The 21,837-nt window shown below is 45.3% G+C and overlaps 1 protein-coding gene across 2 annotated transcripts in view; it reads right to left on the bottom strand.

Moving 5' to 3' along the window:
- Positions 1-1,160: 1,160 nt before the first annotated feature.
- Positions 1,161-21,837, bottom strand: part of Tnfrsf21 (TNF receptor superfamily member 21) — a 54,121-nt gene continuing 33,444 nt past the window's right edge. Inside the window, exons 4-7 of one of the 2 annotated variants that reach the window (XM_063238771.1) lie at positions 16,424-16,689; positions 5,052-5,129; positions 3,913-4,135; positions 1,161-2,601 (exon numbers count right to left, since the gene is read on the bottom strand). In XM_063238771.1, the coding sequence (XP_063094841.1) occupies positions 2,372-2,601; positions 3,913-4,135; positions 5,052-5,129; positions 16,424-16,689 (797 nt within the window). In that variant the 3' untranslated portion in view covers positions 1,161-2,371. The remainder of the gene's footprint in view (positions 2,602-3,912; positions 4,136-5,051; positions 5,130-16,423; positions 16,690-21,837) is intronic. The other variant, XM_003473619.5, reaches the window with a different exon arrangement.

Genomic DNA, 21,837 nt, shown 5'->3' with positions numbered 1-21,837 from the left:
TTCTGGTTGCTGCTCCTGAGTAGAATGAACAGTCTTGGATTCAGATTTTCAGCAAAACTCAGATTCAAACCTGAGTTGTATAACTTTGCTGTAAGCTTCCTTAGCTTCGGAAGCTTATTTTTCATTTGTAAAAAGGGGGTGGTAATAGCACCTATGCATTTTATGGGATTATTGGGATGATTCAATAAACTAATACAAAATGTACTTAGTAAAATTATAAAGCTGTTAATGTGATTAGTGAAAACATCTCCCACCTTTGAATAGCCTCTGACCACAAAGTGCATGTATACATTCACTCATTACTGCCACATAAAATAGGTAGCCATCCTAAAGTCCTTTGAAAAACAAAATCTGTCCTCTCCTCTACCATCTTGGACCATGCTAGTTTGTTTCATTTCCAGATGGCGTCACTGCCTCCTGTCAAGGATAGGAAGGGAAAGCCAGTATGAAAACCAGTGAGACCCAAGGTCTGGCTAGCTCTAGAAACCAACTGTAAGGAAATAGCAAGTGTCAAGTGTGCAGGTTCTCACCGCAGGAGGAACTTAAAATTGCTTAACGTTGCTGTGGTGGCTGAGATTTTGTCCAGCTGGGGCTCCCACGCTGTGTGGTGTGTGCATGGGAGACAGGACGCGATAGATCCCACTCATGCACCCCCATCTGCCTCACTACCCGCAAAGCCCTTTAAGGGGCTGGGAAACAGCCTCCGTCCAGCCTCCAGGAGTCTCTGGTTCATCGCTACTGCAGGGAAAAATAAAAGTAAAAATGTCCTATGAACTTAATTGTATAGATCCTCCTTGTATAGATCCTTTATCTCCACTGACTTTCAAGGTGGAGATAAAGAATAAACCCCAGTACCGATCTTACATTCTCCTCTCTGTCCCCCACTCTAGTCTATCCCTTCAGATCCCCAGTGCTTAAATAAGGGCAATCTCAGGGTTCCCAGAAGCCAAGAAACACTAGGTAATTTTGCCCGCAGTCTTTCTCTGGGCACCTCCAGGTGATTTCCCTTACAGAATCTTTGCTCACTGGAATGATTTGAAAATCAGAGAGGCTGTGAATTTTAAAATACACATACTTTTCCAAAAGACCACTCCTAGCACAGACCCGAGCACACAGGCAGGCAAGACAGTTAAGGATTAAAAACACCCAAACGACTCAAGTTAACAAACACCTAGTATTTATTAATAAATTAATACACTTGAAGGCATTTTTCTGATATCAGTCTCTCACCACTACCCTCAAACCCCGCTGGCACAAAGGGAGGTCACACCACCTTTGTTTTAGAACCTGGCCACTGAGGATTAGAGGGTGGGTGTGTAAGGGCGCATAGTTGCAAATATATCAGACAAGAGTTCTTACAGCTGCAGCCATTTTTAATTATAGTGATTGATGGAGAAGACCCAACAAGACCAAGGCCGGAGGGCAGACTGGACCTATTGACTATGTTTGTATAAAAAACAAGACATCTTTGAAAGCAAAGCTGGGCAAATGCTATGGAAAACATGCCCCTGGCATTCGAGTTGGACTTTCCAAAGTGCAGCAATGTGTTCCAGAACAACTTGGTCTCTAAAGATGAAGTTCAAATTCTTTGGTGGCCCGGATATCAAGCCACTAAAATAGCAAGTCCTGATGGCTTGAGGATATCATTTCTCCAGCCCAGAGCGTATTAGCGTGAAGAGGAGCACGAGGATTCAGGCATTCAACACAGTGTCCAGGCAAAAACCATTCGGTCTGCAATCATGTGGTCAGGTTTCAGCCATGAATGTGAAGTGTGTGCCGTGGAATATTGAGAAGATAATTCAAGGTCTGATTGTGTTACAGTAACTCAACAAGATCTCAGATCTCCTTAATCCCTAAAAACATCTGTAAAGGACAAACAATAATAAAAATAGCCAATAATGTTTTTTTTAAAATGTAGACATGGATGGTGAAAGACATCAAGACTGCTGATCGAATCCACAAGATGCTATTACACTTGAAGAAGAGTGTCACAATCCAGTGTGTTGGAAAAGTCACACTGCATTTACGGTCAGTTACATGAATTTAAAGTGCACAGAACAATTTGGAAAATACATAAGAAGGCAAAAACAGAGAGAAACTGGAACTCATAAAAATTTACTGGTGTGTATTTTGCAACAGTTATACTTTGCAAAGGGTTATAAACTAACTTCCCAGAGGATTTTTAAAAAGAAGAAGAAGGAGGAGAAGGGGGAGAAGAAGAAGAAGACAGATGAGAAAAGAAAGAACTCATACACTGGCCATAGACTGTTAAACACACACATACACCAAAACCAGAAGCAAGAAACCAAACGAAACCAAACGAAACCACCCTGCCACCGGGTCAGTTTGCAGAGCGCAGTGCCGGCATGTTCTACAACAGATCGGGAAGGTGGCTGTACACAGAATCCAGGAGAGTCTGGCTGGCTTCTTGGCTCTTGACCCCGATGATCTCAAACAGCCGGTCCAGCTTGTCCTCGGCCTGGGGGATCTCTTCAATCACCCGCAGCTCCTCGGGGTTCAGGATGTGCAGCATGTCGTCAAAGATGGGCTGCAGGTCGCAGGGGTCCAGGCGCACCTGCCGCAGCACCGTGTCCTTCTTCTCTGCAGGAACCAGGGGGAGAGGAGAGAGGAGACGATTGGGATTGTGCTGCAGGTAGGGGCCACCCTGAGCATGAAATGACCCTCTCCCCAGCCTCCCGCTGTGTCCCGTGTGTGGGTACCGCTCTGTTGAACACATATGGAACCATAACAATTCATAGAGCAGCCTCTTAGGGATCAGCCGGGGACCTGCCAATACAGGTGGAAGATGTACCATTGTGGTGGCACAATAATATCCAGATTTAACTGACTTCTAGGTTCTTCTGAAGCTCAGTGAAATGCCGTGATACCTTTATCAGCTTTCCCACCTGCAATGTATCTATCTACTAAACAAAGACATCCACAGCTCCAACCTTTGACCAAATGATCAAAGTCTTAAGCCAGAGCAGCCTGCTGGTCAGACTTAGCAAAGCTTTCGAGTCTGATAGAATAAAAACACACAAGCTGTTAAACACTGCTTCCTGGGTCACACCTTACACTGGGGTGAGGAGCTGTAACTTGCCCTATATGGTCTGTAACAACATACAAATTCCAATGTTAAGTATTTCAGATAAATAAACAATAGGTTAACATACATATGTAAAGGGGTTACAATGTAAGTTTGTTTTGTTTTTTTGTTTTTCTTAGTCTTTTTTTGAGATGGGGTCTCACTATACAGTTCAGGCTGGCCTTGAGCTCACTTTGTAGCCCAGGCTGGTCTCGAACTCGCAATGATCCTCCCACCTCAGCCTCCCGAGTGCTGGGATTATAGGCGTGAGCCACCATGCCCGGCTTACAATGTAAGATATTTTATAAATATATGTATAAAATAAAATCCTTGCTCTAAGATCTAAATGGAGTTGCCCCACCCTAGGAACTTTCTAACATAAATCTGTCATCTGTGTCTCCTAATTCCCTACCCTATTGTTCCAAAGCAAAAGTGGCAAATTATTTTTAAAAATCCATAATGTGTAAAAGTGTTTTCAATCTGATGGCATGAACCATAAGAATCCATAATTCAGTAAAATGGTTCTTACGATTCTCAAGAATAGTTATGCTTTAAATCTTTGAATACAAAGCTGGTAAATAATTTTCTAAAAACCTGTTGGACTACATTTCCTACCTTTCACGGAAACACCTCTGTGAGGATAAAGGTGACCTTACAGGTGGTCAGGTCAAACTTGTGACAGGTGGTGATAGCTGTCAAGTTTCCTAGGTGTGACATCACCCTCCCTGGCCAGGCTCAGCTTAGGAACCAGGACAGAATGTCCAGGACAGGTCTCTGGTGACCAGGCTGCAGCCAGGCTGGGTACCTTGGATGCCTGCCTCTCCTACCTTTGGTAATGAAGGAGCCTGTCCTGCTCAGTGCTGAGGACCCGCTGGACGTGGAGTCACAGCGGAGCAGGGGCTCGGACTCGTCCACGAAGAAGCCCTTGTTTTTGTCCAGAGGCGATGGCTCCACTGTGAGGAGTGTGGCATTTTCCAGTTTCCCACTGGGACCGGGGTTGGGGCTCGCTGGGCTGGGACCCATTGGGAGGGCCAGTTTGTCTGTTTCCAGCTGTGGGAGACAAAGTATTTTAAAGATAACTACTCTATACACATCAGAAGTTATATTGGGATAGAAACAGTGAAATTAAACCCCTTCTCAGGCACATTTTTGTTCCATTTAATATTTTTTAATTCTCCCATTTTGGTTGTCTGTAACTTTCACAAAACTTCAGCCATGTGTGATGACACAGATCTGTATAATTCCAGCATCTGGGAGGTTGAGGTGGGCAGATCACCATAAATTTGAGAACAGCATGGGCTATGTAGTGAGTTCAAGATCTATGTGAACTACATAGTGAGACCCTGTCTCAATAGATCAATTAAATAAATAAATAAACTCCAAACATACACATGGAGCATATTAAAAATTAGAAGCCTAGTACAGCATATCTATAGTCCTAGCTACTCGAGATGGAAGCCAGATGATTATGATTTTGAAGGCTGAGGCCAGAACCCACCTGCCCCCTCCAAAAAAATTAATGCTAATTAACCCTAAAAAATAAAAGGCCACAAAACATTCACACTGAGCTGTTACTGGAGAGTGTTGGACATGGGTGTGAGGAGAAAGAACCCGAATGTAAAATATAATTCTGTAAACTTAGAAAAGGCCTTGGGAATTATCTAGTAGAGTCTCCTCCATTAGGAGCTGAACTGCACCATTGCAAATACCTCTGTCAATGTCCTTAAGCTCTTCCTTCCCCCAGAACTGTATCTGGGGCGGAGTCATTACAGAGGTTAAGGTAAAACGAGGCTACAGTGGTGGGCTCTATAGCCAGAAAGCTGCTTCCTTAGGAGGAGGATTGGGACACAGACTCCTCAGTAGAGGTCCAGAGGGCACAGTGAGAAGGCACCATTGGCCATCCACAAGCCAGGCGCTAGAGGGCACCACCCTGCCCCGACCACAACCAGGAAGTGCGGGCACATACCTGTGCAGGGTCAGCACCAGCCCTCAGTGCTCTGTCTCGCGCAGTGGCCCTCCCTCCTGCACAGGTGGTTGCAGAGCCCTGGGAAGGGGGTGGTTTCTGATGTGAGGACACTGGGAAGGAGCAGGACTAAGGCTGCTCACCTGGATCCTGACTCCCATTCCAGATTAGCTCAGGGGAAAGTTCTACCAGGAGGGGAACAGGAGGACCCAGGTTTGGTGGGGTGGTTGGAGTGGTTCAGCCTAAGGCACGGTTGAGTGGTGACAGTGCAGGGACAATAGATGACAAGAAAGGAAAGAAAGGAACTGGTTCAGGTAGGGATGGCCAGCTCCACCTCAGGCAGGCTGGGCTGTGAAGTATGGAGGCAGGCTGGGGTGCTGTGCATTCTCAGAGGCCGCTGCCAACCTCAGACATGCATGTTTTCAAATTCCTAATTTAGTTGGTCCTGCCATGTGTGCCTGGCCATTCAAGCCAACACAACTTGGTTTCGTACTCAAGAAGACAAAGAGTGCTTGTTTGCACTCCAGCTTTCAGGTACATGGCACTAGGAGACATAGCCCATCAACCTAGTGCGTTGTTCTGGCTTAAAAAAGAAATTCCCACCCACAGATCACATGCCACAGACTGCAAAGTCCACCCACTTATTTCCTGAACTCATTTCCAAACTTTAAATCTAATTTAAATCCTACCCCCGTAATTTTGCCAAAAGGTTTTATCGGTGGAATCAAACACATGATTTTCAGCATAATTTGGAAAGACAAATGCTGAGCCGAGGCTCCCCTGGAGTGGAAGAGTCAGATACCAGGGAAAACCCCCTAGGGCTGTCTTAGCATCTCCATAATGAGCTCACAGAGACCATAGGACAAGCATCTTCCTAAAAACCTGCTCGGCTACTCAGTATCTATCCCTCGCTTACTGCAAGAATCTGTCTAAAAGTTACCTGTATTTCTTCTTATTTTCTGCTTTCTTCCCTTTACCTAATACTTTGACATCTATCGAAACTGATGTGCCACACCACACATGTAGTAGTCACAGTATTACCTGTGACGTTTCTAACCAGGAAGTTGAGTTCTTGAGGTAAGTAGGATGAATTGTCTCATTAGTTATGAAAGCTCATAACTCAGTATTCAGGGTTTATGGCAAATGAAGACCACCAACAATCATATTTAGAAACTAAAAGCAAAGACGCACAACTTAACAAGAAAGCCAGTTTTCCTAGAAAGAGGGTCCCTATCTTCATATAAAAAGCTTTGAGCAGAAGCTGGGAGTAGTAGCACCTTTGGGAGCTGAAAGTTCAAGGCTGGCCTGGGCTATATAATGAGTCCCTGTTTCAAAACACCAAAATTCATTCATTCATTCATTTTTTAAAAAATCCTTTGAGCAGAAACTTAAAATGATCACAAAATAAAGCTACTTAATTTATTCCTTAAACCTTTTTGAGTGCTTCAAATTTTCCATATTTATTTTGTAGTTTGAAAAACAATACATGTTATTTTTCAAAGCAGGGACTCCTGATAAGCATGTCCCCTTCTGCTAACTGGAAATACTTTAATTGTGGTATCTTACTTATGCAGGTAGCCAAGAAATAGGACTGCTGGAAGGTCATCTCTGAAGTTAAGCTCCTCTCTATAGTTTTGTTAAGGTTCGTGGCCACTGAAGTGTTCTTGCATCCCTGACTTATTAACAGAACACTGAGACTGAGAAGAAAGACCTCTGGGGAAACAAGGCCATATTAGAAGGTAACAAAACCACCAGGAATTTAAAATAGCTTGGAGAAACTTGAAGACTTTAATGATTCATTTTGCATTTCAACCATGAAGTAGCCATGCTCACTTGGAAGACTGGCTTGAGAAACAAAGAGTAAGACAGACACAGAGAGAAATGGCAGGGATCATGCAGGGTACGCTCCAAGCAGCCCAAACCATAACGGTCATATTGTGGGCCTGCAAGGGCATGGGATTTCTTTCGACCAAATGCACCCCAGATGCCCTCCTCATTAGTTTCCATGCAGGTACACTCAGTCTTTCCAGATTCTTATTAGTCTCAACTGATAAGGGAAGGGAGATAAACAGCTCACTTTACCAACAGCTGAGTGACGTCTGTAACTCCTTGTGACCTGGTGTCCTTGCTGAGTGTCACCAGCACTGAGCACAAGAAGCCATCTCAGTGGCCTCAGTTAACAGAGCACTACCTAGAATCTTGGAGTCTAAGCATCTCTGAGCTCTTAGGTTCACACCAGTGCTTGTGAGGACAGCACAATAACCTATACCAGGTTTGTACTGGAAAGAGCTGTGGCCGTCTACTCCACTCACCATCCTAACAGTGCCCTTGCCAGGCAAAGCATACAATGCAAGACCCATTCTGGGGACTCAGCCAAGTCGCGGCCAGGAGCATATGATCAAAAATAACCTTCTCCTGAAAACTCACTTCCCCAGCCATCAACTTTCTTGAGATGCTGTGCGGCAGAGGGTAGAGACAAAACATCTGCGAGTGGCAAAGGAAAACTCTCCCAGGCATGTTCATGGCATGGTGGATCCAGGTGAAACATGATTTTGAGCTGCTCCCCTGTGATCTGCAGCTGATCCTCAACCTCGGGGCATCTTTTCAGCATGCCCTTCTATACACAAAGTCCCCTCCTAAAAAGCAAAGTCATGAAATCCCAGAAAAGCTCTGCAAAGCAAGAGTGGAGATATTCCCCCCAGCTCCTGTGTGGTCTTGGGAAAACTATCTCCCCCCTCAGAATCACTTTCCCATTTCTAAATGAAAAAGTCTGCTGTAGTCCTTGCCAAATTTCTTCCTTTTAAACTGTTGTCTTACCATTGTGATTTCATTCTCTTTAGCCATCTCAACCCCAACCCTTTATCCTTCCCAAGTTACCCCCCAACTGGTTCCCTCAACTAAGATTCACCACCAAGTTATTTTCAGTTACTACCCGATTATAGTCTCCCATGGTTGCACAATCTGCTTTTATGAAACTAATGAACAACTTTGTGATGCATGAGTGACCTCCTAAAATGCAGCATTAATTGCTCCGCCTGCTAAATGGCCAGCTGAGCCCCTTGGCTTCCGCACTGCTCAGCAGGTACCCCCAGCCCTTCTTCCTTGGACGGAGCCAGATCTGCCTGACAGTCTCCAGAAAGAGCTCCTCCTGATCACAAAGTGCCCTTTCCATGTATCCTCTCTCCTAGACCTCAGCTAAGCAAGGATACCTGCATGGTAAGAAAGAGAATTCTATGACACATCTGTGAGACTCTCTAGCACTTTTATGATGGTTTTGCAAGGCTCTCATGGGAACTGCTCTGCCAAAGGAGCTGAGCAGCTGTCACCCAGCTCCCATCACAGAAAGGTCCTGAAGAGGAAGTCCTACTGGGGCTATGCTAGATGACTCGGCCTGAGCTCCCTGCTGCTGGCATGCAGCTGAGGCCCCAGCTCACTTTATAGAGGGGAGACTGAGGCTCTACGAGGTCTCAGTTACTTGCCCAAGGTCACGGCTTGGCTCTGTCTAGTTTGCAAGTTACTGGGCCACGCAGCAAGTTTGCTGGGCCACACCACTTCCCTGTCTGGACTCCTCAGCTTTTAGAGGAGCTGGCACACAGTAACAGATCACAGCAGTCATGTGTGCTTCCTGGTCCTCCGGCCGCAGGAAGGGTGCAGAGTAAGCCTCCAAGGCCCTGGTGTCAGCAGCTCAGCACTGCCCTGTGCACACCAGGCCCTGCGTCCTGGGCCCACAGCTTTGCTTTCCATCTGAACGTCCCAACAGACCAGTGACCAGTTAAAATAACAAACAAATTCAATTTCCACTAGAAGTTTATCTCAAAGGAATTACAGTCATAAGTAAAAATAAAATTAAAACTATTTAAAGATTATGATATTATCTAAGTTTGTCTCAGCTACACATGAATCAAGATCAAGCCAGATTCTAGACCACCAGTGAGTCTGTGGAAACTTCTGACCGGGCTCTGGAAACTTCTGACTGGGCTCTGGAAAAAGAAGTGTGTGACCTTCCATGCCATGTACATATATCTCCATGTCTGGATGTATTTGGTCCTTGCATTAGAGAACAAGAATCCAGCCAAAGAGGAGCACTTTGTTATCCAAAGAGATATGGTTCTGAAATTTCAGATACCAAACAAGAGCTCAGATAATGAGAGTTAGCTGCCTAATCCCTCAAAATTTGATCTGAATATATTCAGGCCCTGAGTTCACAGACCAGCAAATACTTATTTATTATGATGTCTCCCTTTATAAATAGAGTGTGTAGATCTTCTGAAAACAAACAAGGGAAATGGGTAGGTGTCCTTAACTGTCCTAGATGACAGCTGGCAAGGACTTTAAAAAAGATTCCTCTGAGTGTGAATTCTTATCAAACTCTTTCCAGAGTAAGGTGTCTTTATCCAGAATAACTCAAACTTACCCAGCAAAATGTTTTTGCAAACAAAAAAGGAAAAACTTGAGGGAAACAAGAAAATGCTGACCTCCAATTCAAAGGATTATCATCAGGTAGAATAAATTTGGAGAAAATATTAGCAATGGGGTCACAGACTGTAAATATACACACAACATCCATAGGGCAAACCGGTCCCAAGGTAAGTTTTTGGCTCTAGTTGGTAGGTTTATGAATTTTTCTTTGTTTTAAGAGCTTCATTTTTAAAAGTGGATTTAAAAAACAGAAAGGAATGGCTAAGTGCCAAATAACCCTACGATAAAAACTCCCCAAACTTTTCCTGGGTTTCTGGTTGTTTAGCTTTGTTCTTCCCACCCCAGCCCAGACTCCAGGAGACGGGAGAGCACTTGCATAGAAACTGCTACCCAGCACAGCGGCAGGATCCTCTGGCCTCTAGAGGCCCCTGGGCTCCCAGAAGGCTGTGGTGGAGAAGAAGCAGGAACCAGAACACAACCAGAACTTCTGTTCAGCCTGGGACCCAGAGTGGACCCCAAAAGAACCGCCCCACGTTCCCACAGGCTGGGAGCCAGTCACAGCCCACAGGGTGAGTGCCCTGCCATCAGGAAAGCCTTACCGTGGCCTGGGGAAAATGCCTAAAGCAATGGGGAATCCTGTTAAAGTCTCCTCTAATGCCCCACGGAAGAATGAAAGTAGTTGGTTCCAAATGCAGCCTCACTTAAATACTGACTGTTTTGGTTGCCCCAGTTCCATTGGGTGGCCTGATTAACCTCCCAGGGTGCTTTTCTCTTAAGTACTCAAACCCAAATCAAGATAGTGGGAGGTAACTTTGTGGATGCAGATCATGCATAAACCCTGATCATTTTTCTAAGAGTTCATTTCAATTTTGTGAGTACAGGTCATCTACGAATTCCTATCATTTCTAAGAGTTCACTTTGAACCCCACAGGCTATCTTGAAGTTGATCCTAGCCCTAAGCAAGGTCACTGGTCCTTTCCTAGTTGCTCAAGGAAGTGACTGGAAGCCACAAGTAGGGCTGCCCAGAGCTGCAGAGCTGGTGAGAACCAGCTGGGTCTGGATGGCCAGGAGAAGAGCAGCCCTAACGCTCCACCCTGCAAGTGCTGACCTCTGGCCTTACTGCTGTGGGCCCTGAGCTGACTCACTGACTGCTTCTCAGAAGAGGGAGTGCCGCTCCTAGGTGGGCTTTCCTGGCTCAGACCTGAGCCCACTCCATCAGAACACAGCACCAAGCCCACAAGAGCAGGCAGTGGCAGTACATTAGGCGGTCGGGCTCTGCTGGGAAATAGGGTTTCCCTAAACTTCACTCAGGGGTGTCCACTGGGAAGCCCTCCTTCCCACAGAAAAGCCTTTGCACAATTCTACCCATGAAAGCAAGCTGCCCATATAGCCTTTTAGAGCGATCCTTAAGTCACTGTGGAGGATAGAAAGAGATGTCACAGAAAACTCACATGCCTGACTAAGAAGGTTCAAGTTCACCCTGTTACTCAGCATTGCTAACTGTCAATAAATACATTCACTGGGTTCTGCCAGATGGAACCAGAATTCCAATCCATGCAGTACACAATTCCAAAGGCTCCTCTCTTTCGGGTCCCCTCCCTGGGGTGTGATCGCTGTGATCAATGCCCTCTGCTTTTAGGACAGCCCACATCTGTACAGCACCAGTACCTGATGCCTGTATGCCTGGCCCAGCCTTCAAACACCTGGTGAGCACACACAGCTGAAGTGCTCACTGTTCTGCTATGACATCTGTGACTTACAAATCAGCTGTCTAGGGAATGACACCATGGGGGCCGCACACTTCTGCTGGTCCACGTCATGCGCTGGAAATACACTAGTCTTTGCTTCACTGAGTGGACGTGGGTGTATGCAGCATACACTCATCCAAGTGGAGTTATGGGCAATCAGCAAACACTTAAGTAGACTGGCCTGATTATCCTCCCTAAGAGATGGACCTACTTAAATACCCATCAGTAGTGGACACTGCTCTTTCTTCTGTCTTTCCAAAACAAACACCTTATACTTCTTCGTCAGCCTTGTTCACAAAGCCCATTTTTCTTTCCATGACTTTGTAAAACTTCTGGATTTTTTTTAAAATAAATGTGAAGCCTATTGTGCAATGTCCCCCAGCTACTGTTTCTGAAATTACAGACAGTACTTGCTGTCTTCTATATTTATTGTTAAGTAATCAAATCCTTTCTGTGTGGCTTCTGTGTTTTATATCATTCTCAAAAGAGTCTTACATGCTATTGTGACTATCAAAACAAAAGACCAGACCGAGAACATATCAGCAGCACAGTGCCTGCCTGGCAAGCATGAGGTCATGAGTTCGATTCCAGGTATTACCACCACACACACACACACACACACACACACACACAAGACCTCCAAGTCTTTTGTTGGTCATTCCAGTCTCTCCCTTGGCTCACACCAACTGTGGATAAATATAGGTCTCCACAGTGCCAATTTTCATGGCAAGATCGGGATGACATTTGCCCCTCTTAAGGAAATGGTGAGAAATAAAGCATTAAAACACTGAAATTCACTGTGCACAACACAGTCCTCCCCAGCAAGTGCACCCACAGTGGTCCCTGGGTTACAGCAGCCCGAGGACAGGCTCACCATTGCTAAGCAGTTTATCACATATGTTTGGCTTCAGAAAGAATAATGTTCTCCAGCATTAGCAACTGATGGAGAAAACAAGTTCTTTTCACAGGATTGATCCTGATTTCCTCCCAGTGTACTTTTTGAGAAAGCCAGTTAAGGGTGTGAATGAAAGGACAGACAGAAAACACCATCAGTTAACAGACTTTGCTGAGACACCATGTATCATAGAAAAGCAGAAGCCTGCTCCAATCCCTGACACAGCATTTTCATACAACACACTCTTAAGTTTAGCTCACATAAACATGTCAGCACCATGAGGTGTGGGCCTCAGTTTCTTCACATTCAATATCTCAGGGTGCTCTCTGAATGTTCATTAGATAAACAGACTGTGTGAAACATCTCACCCTTCAAGATAGTAATAATAACAGTAGTAGCATCACCACCACAACAACAAAAATATCAGAGCCCCAAGAATCAACTGGCGACTTTTCTCCTTCAAGTTCAACTTCCGTGTGTCATTAACTGTCTGATGCATATTTTATTTTAACATCTCTGAAGTAGGAATGTATCTTACAACTCTATGGCAATGTTTTTATTTCTTTCTCAGATAACAATGGGACAGCTGACAATCGGTGTGGATGCCAGTGAAAGCAGAACTGGATATTGACACCCATCTCTCCAGGTCCCGACAAAGAAACTAAGGCTTGGGGACATAATGGGATGAGTCCAAGGTCATACTATGAGTGATAAAAGCGAGATTCAATCTCAATCCACAGGGACAGAGTCAAATCCCAGAGTCTGTCAGTCCCTCCTATTGGTTCTTGGAAATTCAAAGTTGGAACTAGAGGATGTGACCTCAGGTGGAATATTAGAACGTCATTTTTTTTTTTTTAATCGGTACCAGGGATCAAACTCACGACCGCCTGCTTGCAAGGCAGGTGCTTATGCCACTGAGCTAAATCCCCAGCTCCGAGAACCCCATTCCTGTACCTTTAATGTCCCAGAACAACCAGAGGTTTCTGAAAAGCTTGCTACGAAACAAAGGAAAACATGATTGAAGGAAAATATGCTTTTTGTACAGTTCAAAGTTTAAGAAGCCCTTTACATGAAATGGCAAGGAACGCTTCCTTGTAGGGCACATGGAGAAATCTCAGGGGAAAAGACCATACTATAGTCTTAGAAGAAACTGCAGTCTGTTTTTTAATGACTTTCAAAAGGAAAAGTACATATCTGTTCTGGTTTTCTGTGTATCTTTTGGGTGGGTCCAGTACGACTTCCTTTTGAAGCCATCCTGTAATTCCTTGTGCACATTTTGCGTGTTGCCTGAATGATAATTATTTGCACATGTGTTTCCCTTCTACCTAGTGAGCTGTCGAAAAGCAGAGATCACCTTTCCTTTTTATGTAGTCTCAGGCACACAACGGGGACTCAAGGAAGCATTCCTGAGGAACCAAACGAGCTCAGGAATATGATAATAAAAAGAACTGCCCGCAATGTCAGCAGATACCTAAATGGCTGTTCACAGACACGGCAGCGTGGTGCACGCCGATGACCTTTAACACGAATACACTCAGGCCAGTGCGAGTCAGCCACCCTTTTATAAGGTCCTCTTTCCCTCACCACCCCAGAAGCTCCCCAGACTGCACAGTCACACCCTGCAAGGAAGGAACATTACCTTGGATGACCTCTCTGCTGCTGTGACAACAGAAAGCAGGCCCCTTTGTGTGCTGAGCTACATCTTAGGGCTCTGCTCCTTAGGCATGGGGCCAGTCACCTCTGCCTCCTCACAGTGACCAACTTGAAAACTAAAGATAAAGACAAATTTCAATAGCCACGAGCCAATGGTCAAGTGTACGGCTGGTATGCACCTCGCCACACCCTCGCTATGCTATAGTTCTGAAAATAGCTGACCTCAGAAAGACTCACAGATAAGAACAGCTGCATCCTGCAGCTGCAGGCAGCAAAATCAGCGAGCGGACGGGTTGCCTCTGCAGCCTAACGGCAGAGCACTATTCTCTGCCGTTCTCCTCGTGGGTTATAGAGAGCAAAGCCATCCAGTGTCCAGCACAAAGGCTACTGTGAGCAGGGAAGGAGTAAAAATGATGACAAAGGTCTCCCATGGTGGTGCAGGAAGGGACAAAGATTCCTTAACTACAAAGAATCATCCTACCACCCCCAAGTCAGCACCCCAGCCCCCATAGTGAGCACTGAATAATAGTAAATGTGCGAGTGCTTCCCGGGAGTCACACACCCTCATTTGCAGAGCAGCACAGGCACTGTTTCCCATTCAATTATGAACAAACTGAGGCCGACAGGACATTTACCGATTTACCCAGGATCCCCACAGGGATGACTCCTGGATCAGGAATTGGACCTGGGGGCTGGGGATTTAGCTCAGCGGCATAAGCACCTGCCTTGCAAGCAGGCAGTCGTGAGTTCGATCCCCGGTACCGATAAAAATGAAAAAGACAAAAAAAAAAAAAAAAAAAAAACGAAAAGGAATTGGACCTGGCACCTGTCTGCATGCCCCTATTCTAGCACTGGCAGCCAGCACTCCTTCAGCTCAGCTTTGGGCTCAGGCCCTCAGATTATATAAACCTGCAGTCAAAGTTCCTTCTCGACTGTTCTCTTCCTTGACTGCAATGCGTTTGTCTTCCACTTTTTTTGCATTGCCCAGAGTGTCTGCCATAACAAGGTGCACCTACTTTGTTATATAACATAGGTTTAAAAATAAAATCATTTCAGGGCTGGGGATTTGACTCAGAGGCATAAGAGCCTGCCTTGCAAGCGCAGGTCATGAGTTCGATCCCCGGAACCAAAAAAAATTAAAATTTCATCGTTTCCTAAAACTTAAACTCAGGCACGAAAGGACTAAAAGAAAATAACTGACACTAAACTTCTATTTCCAGTCACCCTTTAAAGACTATGGTGAAATAATACAACTTAGTTACTTTCCAGACAGAGAACAGTTTATTGGCAGACACCTAGACTGTGACATCTCCAGGCAAAAGAAAAATGATGCTAGGTAGAAGCTGAAGCTGCAGGAAGATACAAAAAACAAAACCAAACAACAACAAAAAACAATAGAAAAGATTGACATGCAGGTAAGTCTGCATAAATTCTGAGTGTAGAAGACTTTAAAGTAAGCCTTGGGGGTATTATACGTGCAGCACTGAAACTCATACAGGGCAACAAAGCCAAATATAAGAGAAGGAAAAACAGGATCTAGATCTTCTCAGGTTATTATATTATCTGAAAAATGTTCAACACTCAGTACTTATAACATATCACCCCGAGAACACATGTTGTAATCCCTAGGGTTTCCATTAAAAGTAAATCACAAAATGTGTAATTAATAAGCTAGTAGAGGAGGAAACAAAAAAGAAAATACTTGATCAATTCAAAAGAAGACTTGATTAAAAAAGGGGGGGGGGACTAAAAGAGAGAGAAAATAGAGAACAGGACAAATAGCAAAGTCAGTTGGTAGATTTAAACCCAAATCTGAGTAATTCCACCCACACTGAACTCTTCAGGGTGACTAAAACTACCAGAATAAAAAATAAAAAAAATTAAAAAAAAAAAAAACTGCATGCATACGCTCCTTACCAGAGACAATCTTTAAACAAAGACACAGAAAGTCCAAGTTAAGAGACAGGGAAGTAAGAGGGAAAGGAATGGAGTGGGGGTGGGGGGATATGTCATGTACAGGTATAAATTCCCTATGATGAATGTTATCACTATAATATTTTTTTAAGACAGAAATAACACGCAACTTGAAATACTGTGCTAGGTTTTCTTTCTTTTTTTTTTTTTTTTAAATAATTTTGGCAAAATCACACTAACTTCTAACCACCCTCCCTCCACTCTACTGCTCCTGAATGCTCATGACCCTGGAAGAAATGCGTAATTCTGGAAGGCTTCACTGAGTTTAAATGTTGATCTTCAGAGACCAAAGTGCAGAGAAAAGCACATCTTCAGATCTCAGCTAAGGACACAGATAAGGCCTCTGGATGTATTTCATTCAACAAGGGCTCACCAGCCACCATGGTTATGACCAACCAGGTGTTCTGGACAGACACAACAAAAAGTCACAAAGGCAAATCCCTCGTGAGGAACATAGCATAGGCATCTCCAGCTGATGAACAGAAACACATATCAACCATTAAAAGAGAACATTAACCATTAAAAGAAAAATCTTTGTTATACATTAAGAGTCCATTAACTCCTGGGACCCCATTGAGCTTGCCTGAAGAGGAAGACTGTGCACAATCACGCCTAGGATCAGCCACTACTCCCCGCTGCCCGTGCCTGAGAAAGAGGGAGCAGAGACCGCGGCCAGGACTCCATACCTGAGTGGTGTCCTCCATGAGCCCCCGGATTTTCTCCACCACATCATTGCGCCGGTGCTGCCGCAGGGCGCTGATGAGCTGGGCCAGGCTGGCCTCGGGGCCACGCACCGTCCAGTGCTGCAGCGCGGCGTAGGCCCGCTCGTGGTCGGCTGTATACCCGTTGGAGAAGGCGGCCACCTCCCTCTCGCTGGCATTGCACAGGAACTGGTAGATGTCCTTCCACTGGCTCCCTACCTGGGCTGCCACCAGCTTCAGGATGTCGATCCCTGTGCCAGACACCAAAGGATAGAAAGACAAACACAGGAATGCGTGAGGAGGAGGAGGAACTTCCCTATTGTGCTGGTCACCACGGCCAGGTTTCCAGGGCAGACTCTACTTCCCGGGCTGGGGTACGCTCAAGGGTCCATCCCTCGCCCAGTCTGTACCAGGCCCTGGGCTCATGCCCAGCACTGAATAAAGCAAACAAGCAAAACCAGGGTGATAATTTAAAAATTGTTCACTTTCCAATTGTAGAACGAGAAAGCAGATTGTTCTTAGGACTATAATACATCAACCCCAAAAGACATTTTGAAAGCCAAACCCAAGAAAGGGAATCAGAGTGAGTCCTTTGTTATTTCTAATACAACTATAACCAAATAAATTAGAATCCCCAAGACTAAGAAAGTGGTGATTTCAAGAAATATAGAGAAATAGAAGCGCCAGATTAACAGTGCAGTGGACGCCATCTCTGTAAGAACACACAGACTCTGAGACCTGTGTTCTTCGCCCAGCCGACAGGGTTTGCCCAATGGAAGCATTCCTTATGGACATCTAAATTCTTGACTCTAATTCTATTCTTAACAAGTCATTTCCTGGGCTATTATTCAGCTTTCTAAGTTGACTTCTGCCATTATAATGAGCACAACAGCCACAGTGACAGAGTACTAATAATAGCTCTTATCTTGCAGGTATTATGTTAAGGCATTAGCTCACAGAACATCTTTATAAAAGTATTAACATTCCAATTGCACAGGTAAGACACACGAGCACACACACACACACACACACACACACACACACACACACACACATACTGGGTAAGTTAGGTTTCTGCCCAATAGTACAAAAGCAAGTAGTTTGGGTATTGAATTTAACCTCCCATAGGTATAAACCATTATGAAATGCATGGGCACAGGCTACCAATGCCCATTTGTGTCCCCGCTCTGCCCTCCAAGATGTGGTAGAGGCCACAAATAATACCTGACCTTACAACCTAAGTCCTTTCCCACCCCGATAGGGTTACATTTTCTGCAGTGTGAAATGCAACAGGAAAGCAACAAGAACTTTCTTCTTCTTCTTCTTCTTCTTCTTCTTCTTCTTCTTCTTCTTCTTCTTCTTCTTCTCAGCCTCACAGAAGATCCACCCTTATGAGGTATCTTAGCAACCTAGGCCTATGGATTTTTCTTTACCAAATTGAGATGCTCACCTTTGCATTTAAAGAAACCACCTCCTGACTTCTCTTTGGCACGTCTGAGTGGCCAGCAGGCTGTTCCTGCACACTGGAATCATTATTAGGTAAAATGAGCTGACACCATCACCACCCCACAGCATAGCGGCAGCCACAAACTGACAACCAGGTCAGCTGTGAAGTGGCCAATGGCAGGGAATGCACAGTGTGTACGCTCCACATAAAGGGATGACTGGAGGCTGGAGCAGGGGCAGGAAACTTCACTGCCCTTCTCACAACAGTGTGCACTTGAAAATTCATGAATGGTTGCTTTCTTCAATTTTCCACTTAATCTTTTTGGACTTCGGTTTACCATGGGCAACCCAAGCCACGTGTGGCAAAAATGTGGGTCAGTGGGGCTCCTGCAGTCATTACGTCTTGCTGTCCCTGCAGACCTGTGACTGTGTACCTGGTACACAAAACACACAGCAAGACACCAGGAACCGACCTCAGGTTTACACACGTTGTTGGGTGAGGTCCCCAAGGAGTTGTCTCTGGTGTCCCCTTCCTACAGCACTTTCTCTCTGCCTGTGTCACACCTGGGTACATGTGTAACACTCAGGACGATTCTGGTGCAAACATCAGCAGGGGTCAAAATCCTCAGCTTTCATGAGGCCACACTTGCATCCCCTGACACCAAAATTCTTGTTACCAATGTCTTAAAAATATTTACTGCTAAATTTTTAAAAAGGGTGGAGGGATCATGTTCCCAATAGAAAGACGGGAAAGAGAAGAATATAGAAGAGCTTACGACTGTAAATTAATTAAATTTTCTATTAACTAGAGGTTAACCAGGAAAAAAAATGAGGGGGCTCCAATCAGTTGTTGAGATGTTTTTAAAATGAGCTGTCTCTTCTTGCCTACAGAACCTAGATGTTCTGTAGAAATGGAGGGCATGGTGGTTCCTCAGCGTAAATCCTTGCTTGGCTGCACAATCCTCTTGAGGTGGGTGACTTGGAGAACTGTCCACACACACATCCTGAACCAACCCTTTACAAATCACTTTCAAAACCTAAGCTCCTCAAAGAAGGCTGCATTCTCGACTATAAAAGTTTCAGACTGCAAAAACATTAAAACTGAAAAGAAAAACTGAGAGCCCCCCACATTGAGACGTTGCAAGGGGCCCTCACTGTTTTCCTGGCAGTGTGCGGTGGCCTTGAACCACCCGCATTTCCTTGCCCACAACATTGCTCATGCGGCTTTTGATTTCAGGAACTCAGACTCCTAAAAAAAACCTGAGTCCCATTTAAAACCCTGCAGGTAAGTGTATGGAGAAAGCCAGAGATTTGTGGTTGATGTGGTCGACACTTTCAAACACCGAAAGGCTTCTTAGTCCCTGAGTTTTAATTTAGGTCAATTTGGCGAAGGCCCACAGTGTCTCACATGAAAACGTGACTGTTTTCTTATTAGTAGGACCATTGCTTACATCTTCAAAATGCCCGTGACAGTGCGGCTTCGAGCAAACCACTAAACGTCATATCCATTTCCTTTCTTCACAACAATGACACTCAGGCTGGTCCTGGGTGGTGACTGGTTAACACACGCTATAGACTTAATTTATTTTTGGAAGCTCCTCCACCACACACACTACTAAGACTCTGTATGTCCTAAGTGCTAGAACTTAAGGCTCCATTCATCAGCCTTTAGATGTGCAGCCTTCAGAGAGTACTTAAAGAGTTCAAAGGCTTAACGGCAGCTCCTTCTTCTAAAACCAAGTGTTTAGATTTTCTGAAGCCACAAAATAAAATAAATAAATAAATAAATAAAGGCAGAAAGAAAAACACAAAAGCATGGGTACAGTGAGATTTGTTCCCCATTCAAGTGGGCTGGAAGCTAAATGCAGAGCCTGAAATGAAATTGCGTTTTGCTCGCCTGCCATGTCAGTCTCTCACTGGTCTGCAGCGGGCAAATCCGCACCAGAGCAAATCCGCACAGCTCCCTGGAAAAGCCATCCTTCAGGCCAGCACCCTGGCACAGCCCCCGAGAGGAAGAGCCTATGGCACTGAGCTGACGGCACCTTGTCACTCCGCCACCCTAGCACCCAAGGGAGAAGAAAGACTTCAGGATGTTTCAAGAGCATTTGCAAGCGGCTGCAGGGCTGGGCTGCATTTGCTGGGCAGAAAACCCCTGTGAAATCTGAAGGCAGAAAGAGTTCATCCCCAGGGAAACACAAACCTGTGGAACTCTAAAGGCATCTCCCTGTTTGTTTGCTTACTTGTTTGTTTAGTGCCAGATAAGAAGAAACAACAGCACTATGGAAAAAAGAGGCGGGGTAATTAACCAAGGAGACAGCTGTCTCTGGGGCTAGGAGACCATCACAAAAGGATTCAGAGTTCTTCATGCAGAGGGGGCTAGACGCTGGGGGGGATCTTACCGTACTGCTTCATCTGTTGTTTATCTTGCTATTCCTCTCAAAATGGTAGACCTGACATGTACATATAAACATGCATGCAGTCATCTGCCAAGCTCATGAGTTCTACACTGCAGATTCAGGCAACAGCAGATCAAAAGGGTGGTAATCATTTCTGTATTGAACATGTACAGACTCTTGATCATTATTTTTAAATAATAAAGTATAATGACTATCTACACAGCATTTACCTTGCTAGAGATATGAGGAGTAACACGGAGGTGACTTAAAGTACACAAGATGATTCGTGGGGTTACACACAAGTCTGTGCCATTTTTCCTAAGGGACTTGAGCTGACTTGGACTTTGGTGCCCATAAAAGGGTCCTGGGACCCATTACCCAAGGTCCAGCATGCACTTAATACATGCACACGTGTGTGTGTGTGTGTGTGTGTGTGTGTGTGTGTGTGTATGTGTGTGTGTGTGAGTGTTACAAATGCATATTTCTCAGCACTTGATTTTATGAGTGAGGAATCTCAGGGAGAGGGGTTGGTGACCACAGAATCGCCTCCACTGTCATCCATCCTTGGAAGAAGGGAGAGGGACAGGGAGGACAGAGCCAGCAGGAACAGGACTGCTGCCATCACACAGCACAGCCCTGGTTTCACAGATGTGGTGCCTAGGGGACAGTGATGGTGACACTGTTTATGGATCACACTCAATGCTGAAAGGACTGGGCATTTCCCAGTGCCTCATGCCGGTTACCTACGCCAATAGTTCTCATTGTTTGGAAAGAGATGAGGACACTTAATGAGGAGATTCTCAAGGCAGCAATTAGAGCCTCCCAGGATGGTGACTCCAGGGTTATCCAGGGGTGGCTTCTGAATGGTCTCCTGAGACGTCCATGTGGAAAACGGGAAGATCAGCTTCCCTCCCACAAGCCCTCACCCACCCTCACAAAGGCACTCTGCTGTCAGAGACCCACACTCTGTCCCCAGCCTGCAGAGGCCTGTACTGGGTTGTGCGTGGCCCAGAGACTGGGATGAGGCAGAGCTCTGGCACCCTGGGGTCCACCTTCTACCCCATTCCATGGTCCTGTCCTCTGAGATGCATTTCTAGTCACCTCACCTGCACCCATATTTTACTTCTGCTTTGATGACCACTGTGCCCAACACCTACCAGAGCCTAGTGACATATGGTGACTGAATTAATGAATGAACCAAATAATGAATGCTTTGTGTCACCCCTGCTCTCTGACTAAATTCTCTCTGCCACTCCATCTCATTTGATCACTAAGACCCTGAATGAATGGGGTCCCCTACTGACAAAGCACCCTCTAAACCAGCAAGCCCACACGCTCACATGCTATGGGACCAGAGTATCACCCACACGTCAGCCACAGTGGCTCCCAGCGCAGATTTCAACTGGGAATGCACCCTGGGAACTCGGGGTGCTCAGGGTTAAAAACGCTCCCTCCTGCTTCCAGGAACAGAAGTGGGAGAAATGGTTTGGATTCTATTTTAAATCCCAAAAAGTCTCCTGAAGCTAAATTGATCACTCTCAACAGACAGGCTTAACG

The sequence above is a fragment of the Cavia porcellus genome, unplaced genomic scaffold (assembly GCF_034190915.1).
Source record: "Cavia porcellus strain 051 isolate PalLab524CR breed Dunkin Hartley unplaced genomic scaffold, mCavPor4.1 scaffold_28, whole genome shotgun sequence".
Classification (NCBI taxonomy): domain Eukaryota; kingdom Metazoa; phylum Chordata; class Mammalia; order Rodentia; family Caviidae; genus Cavia; species Cavia porcellus.
This window is presented reverse-complemented; position numbering and strand designations above follow the sequence as displayed.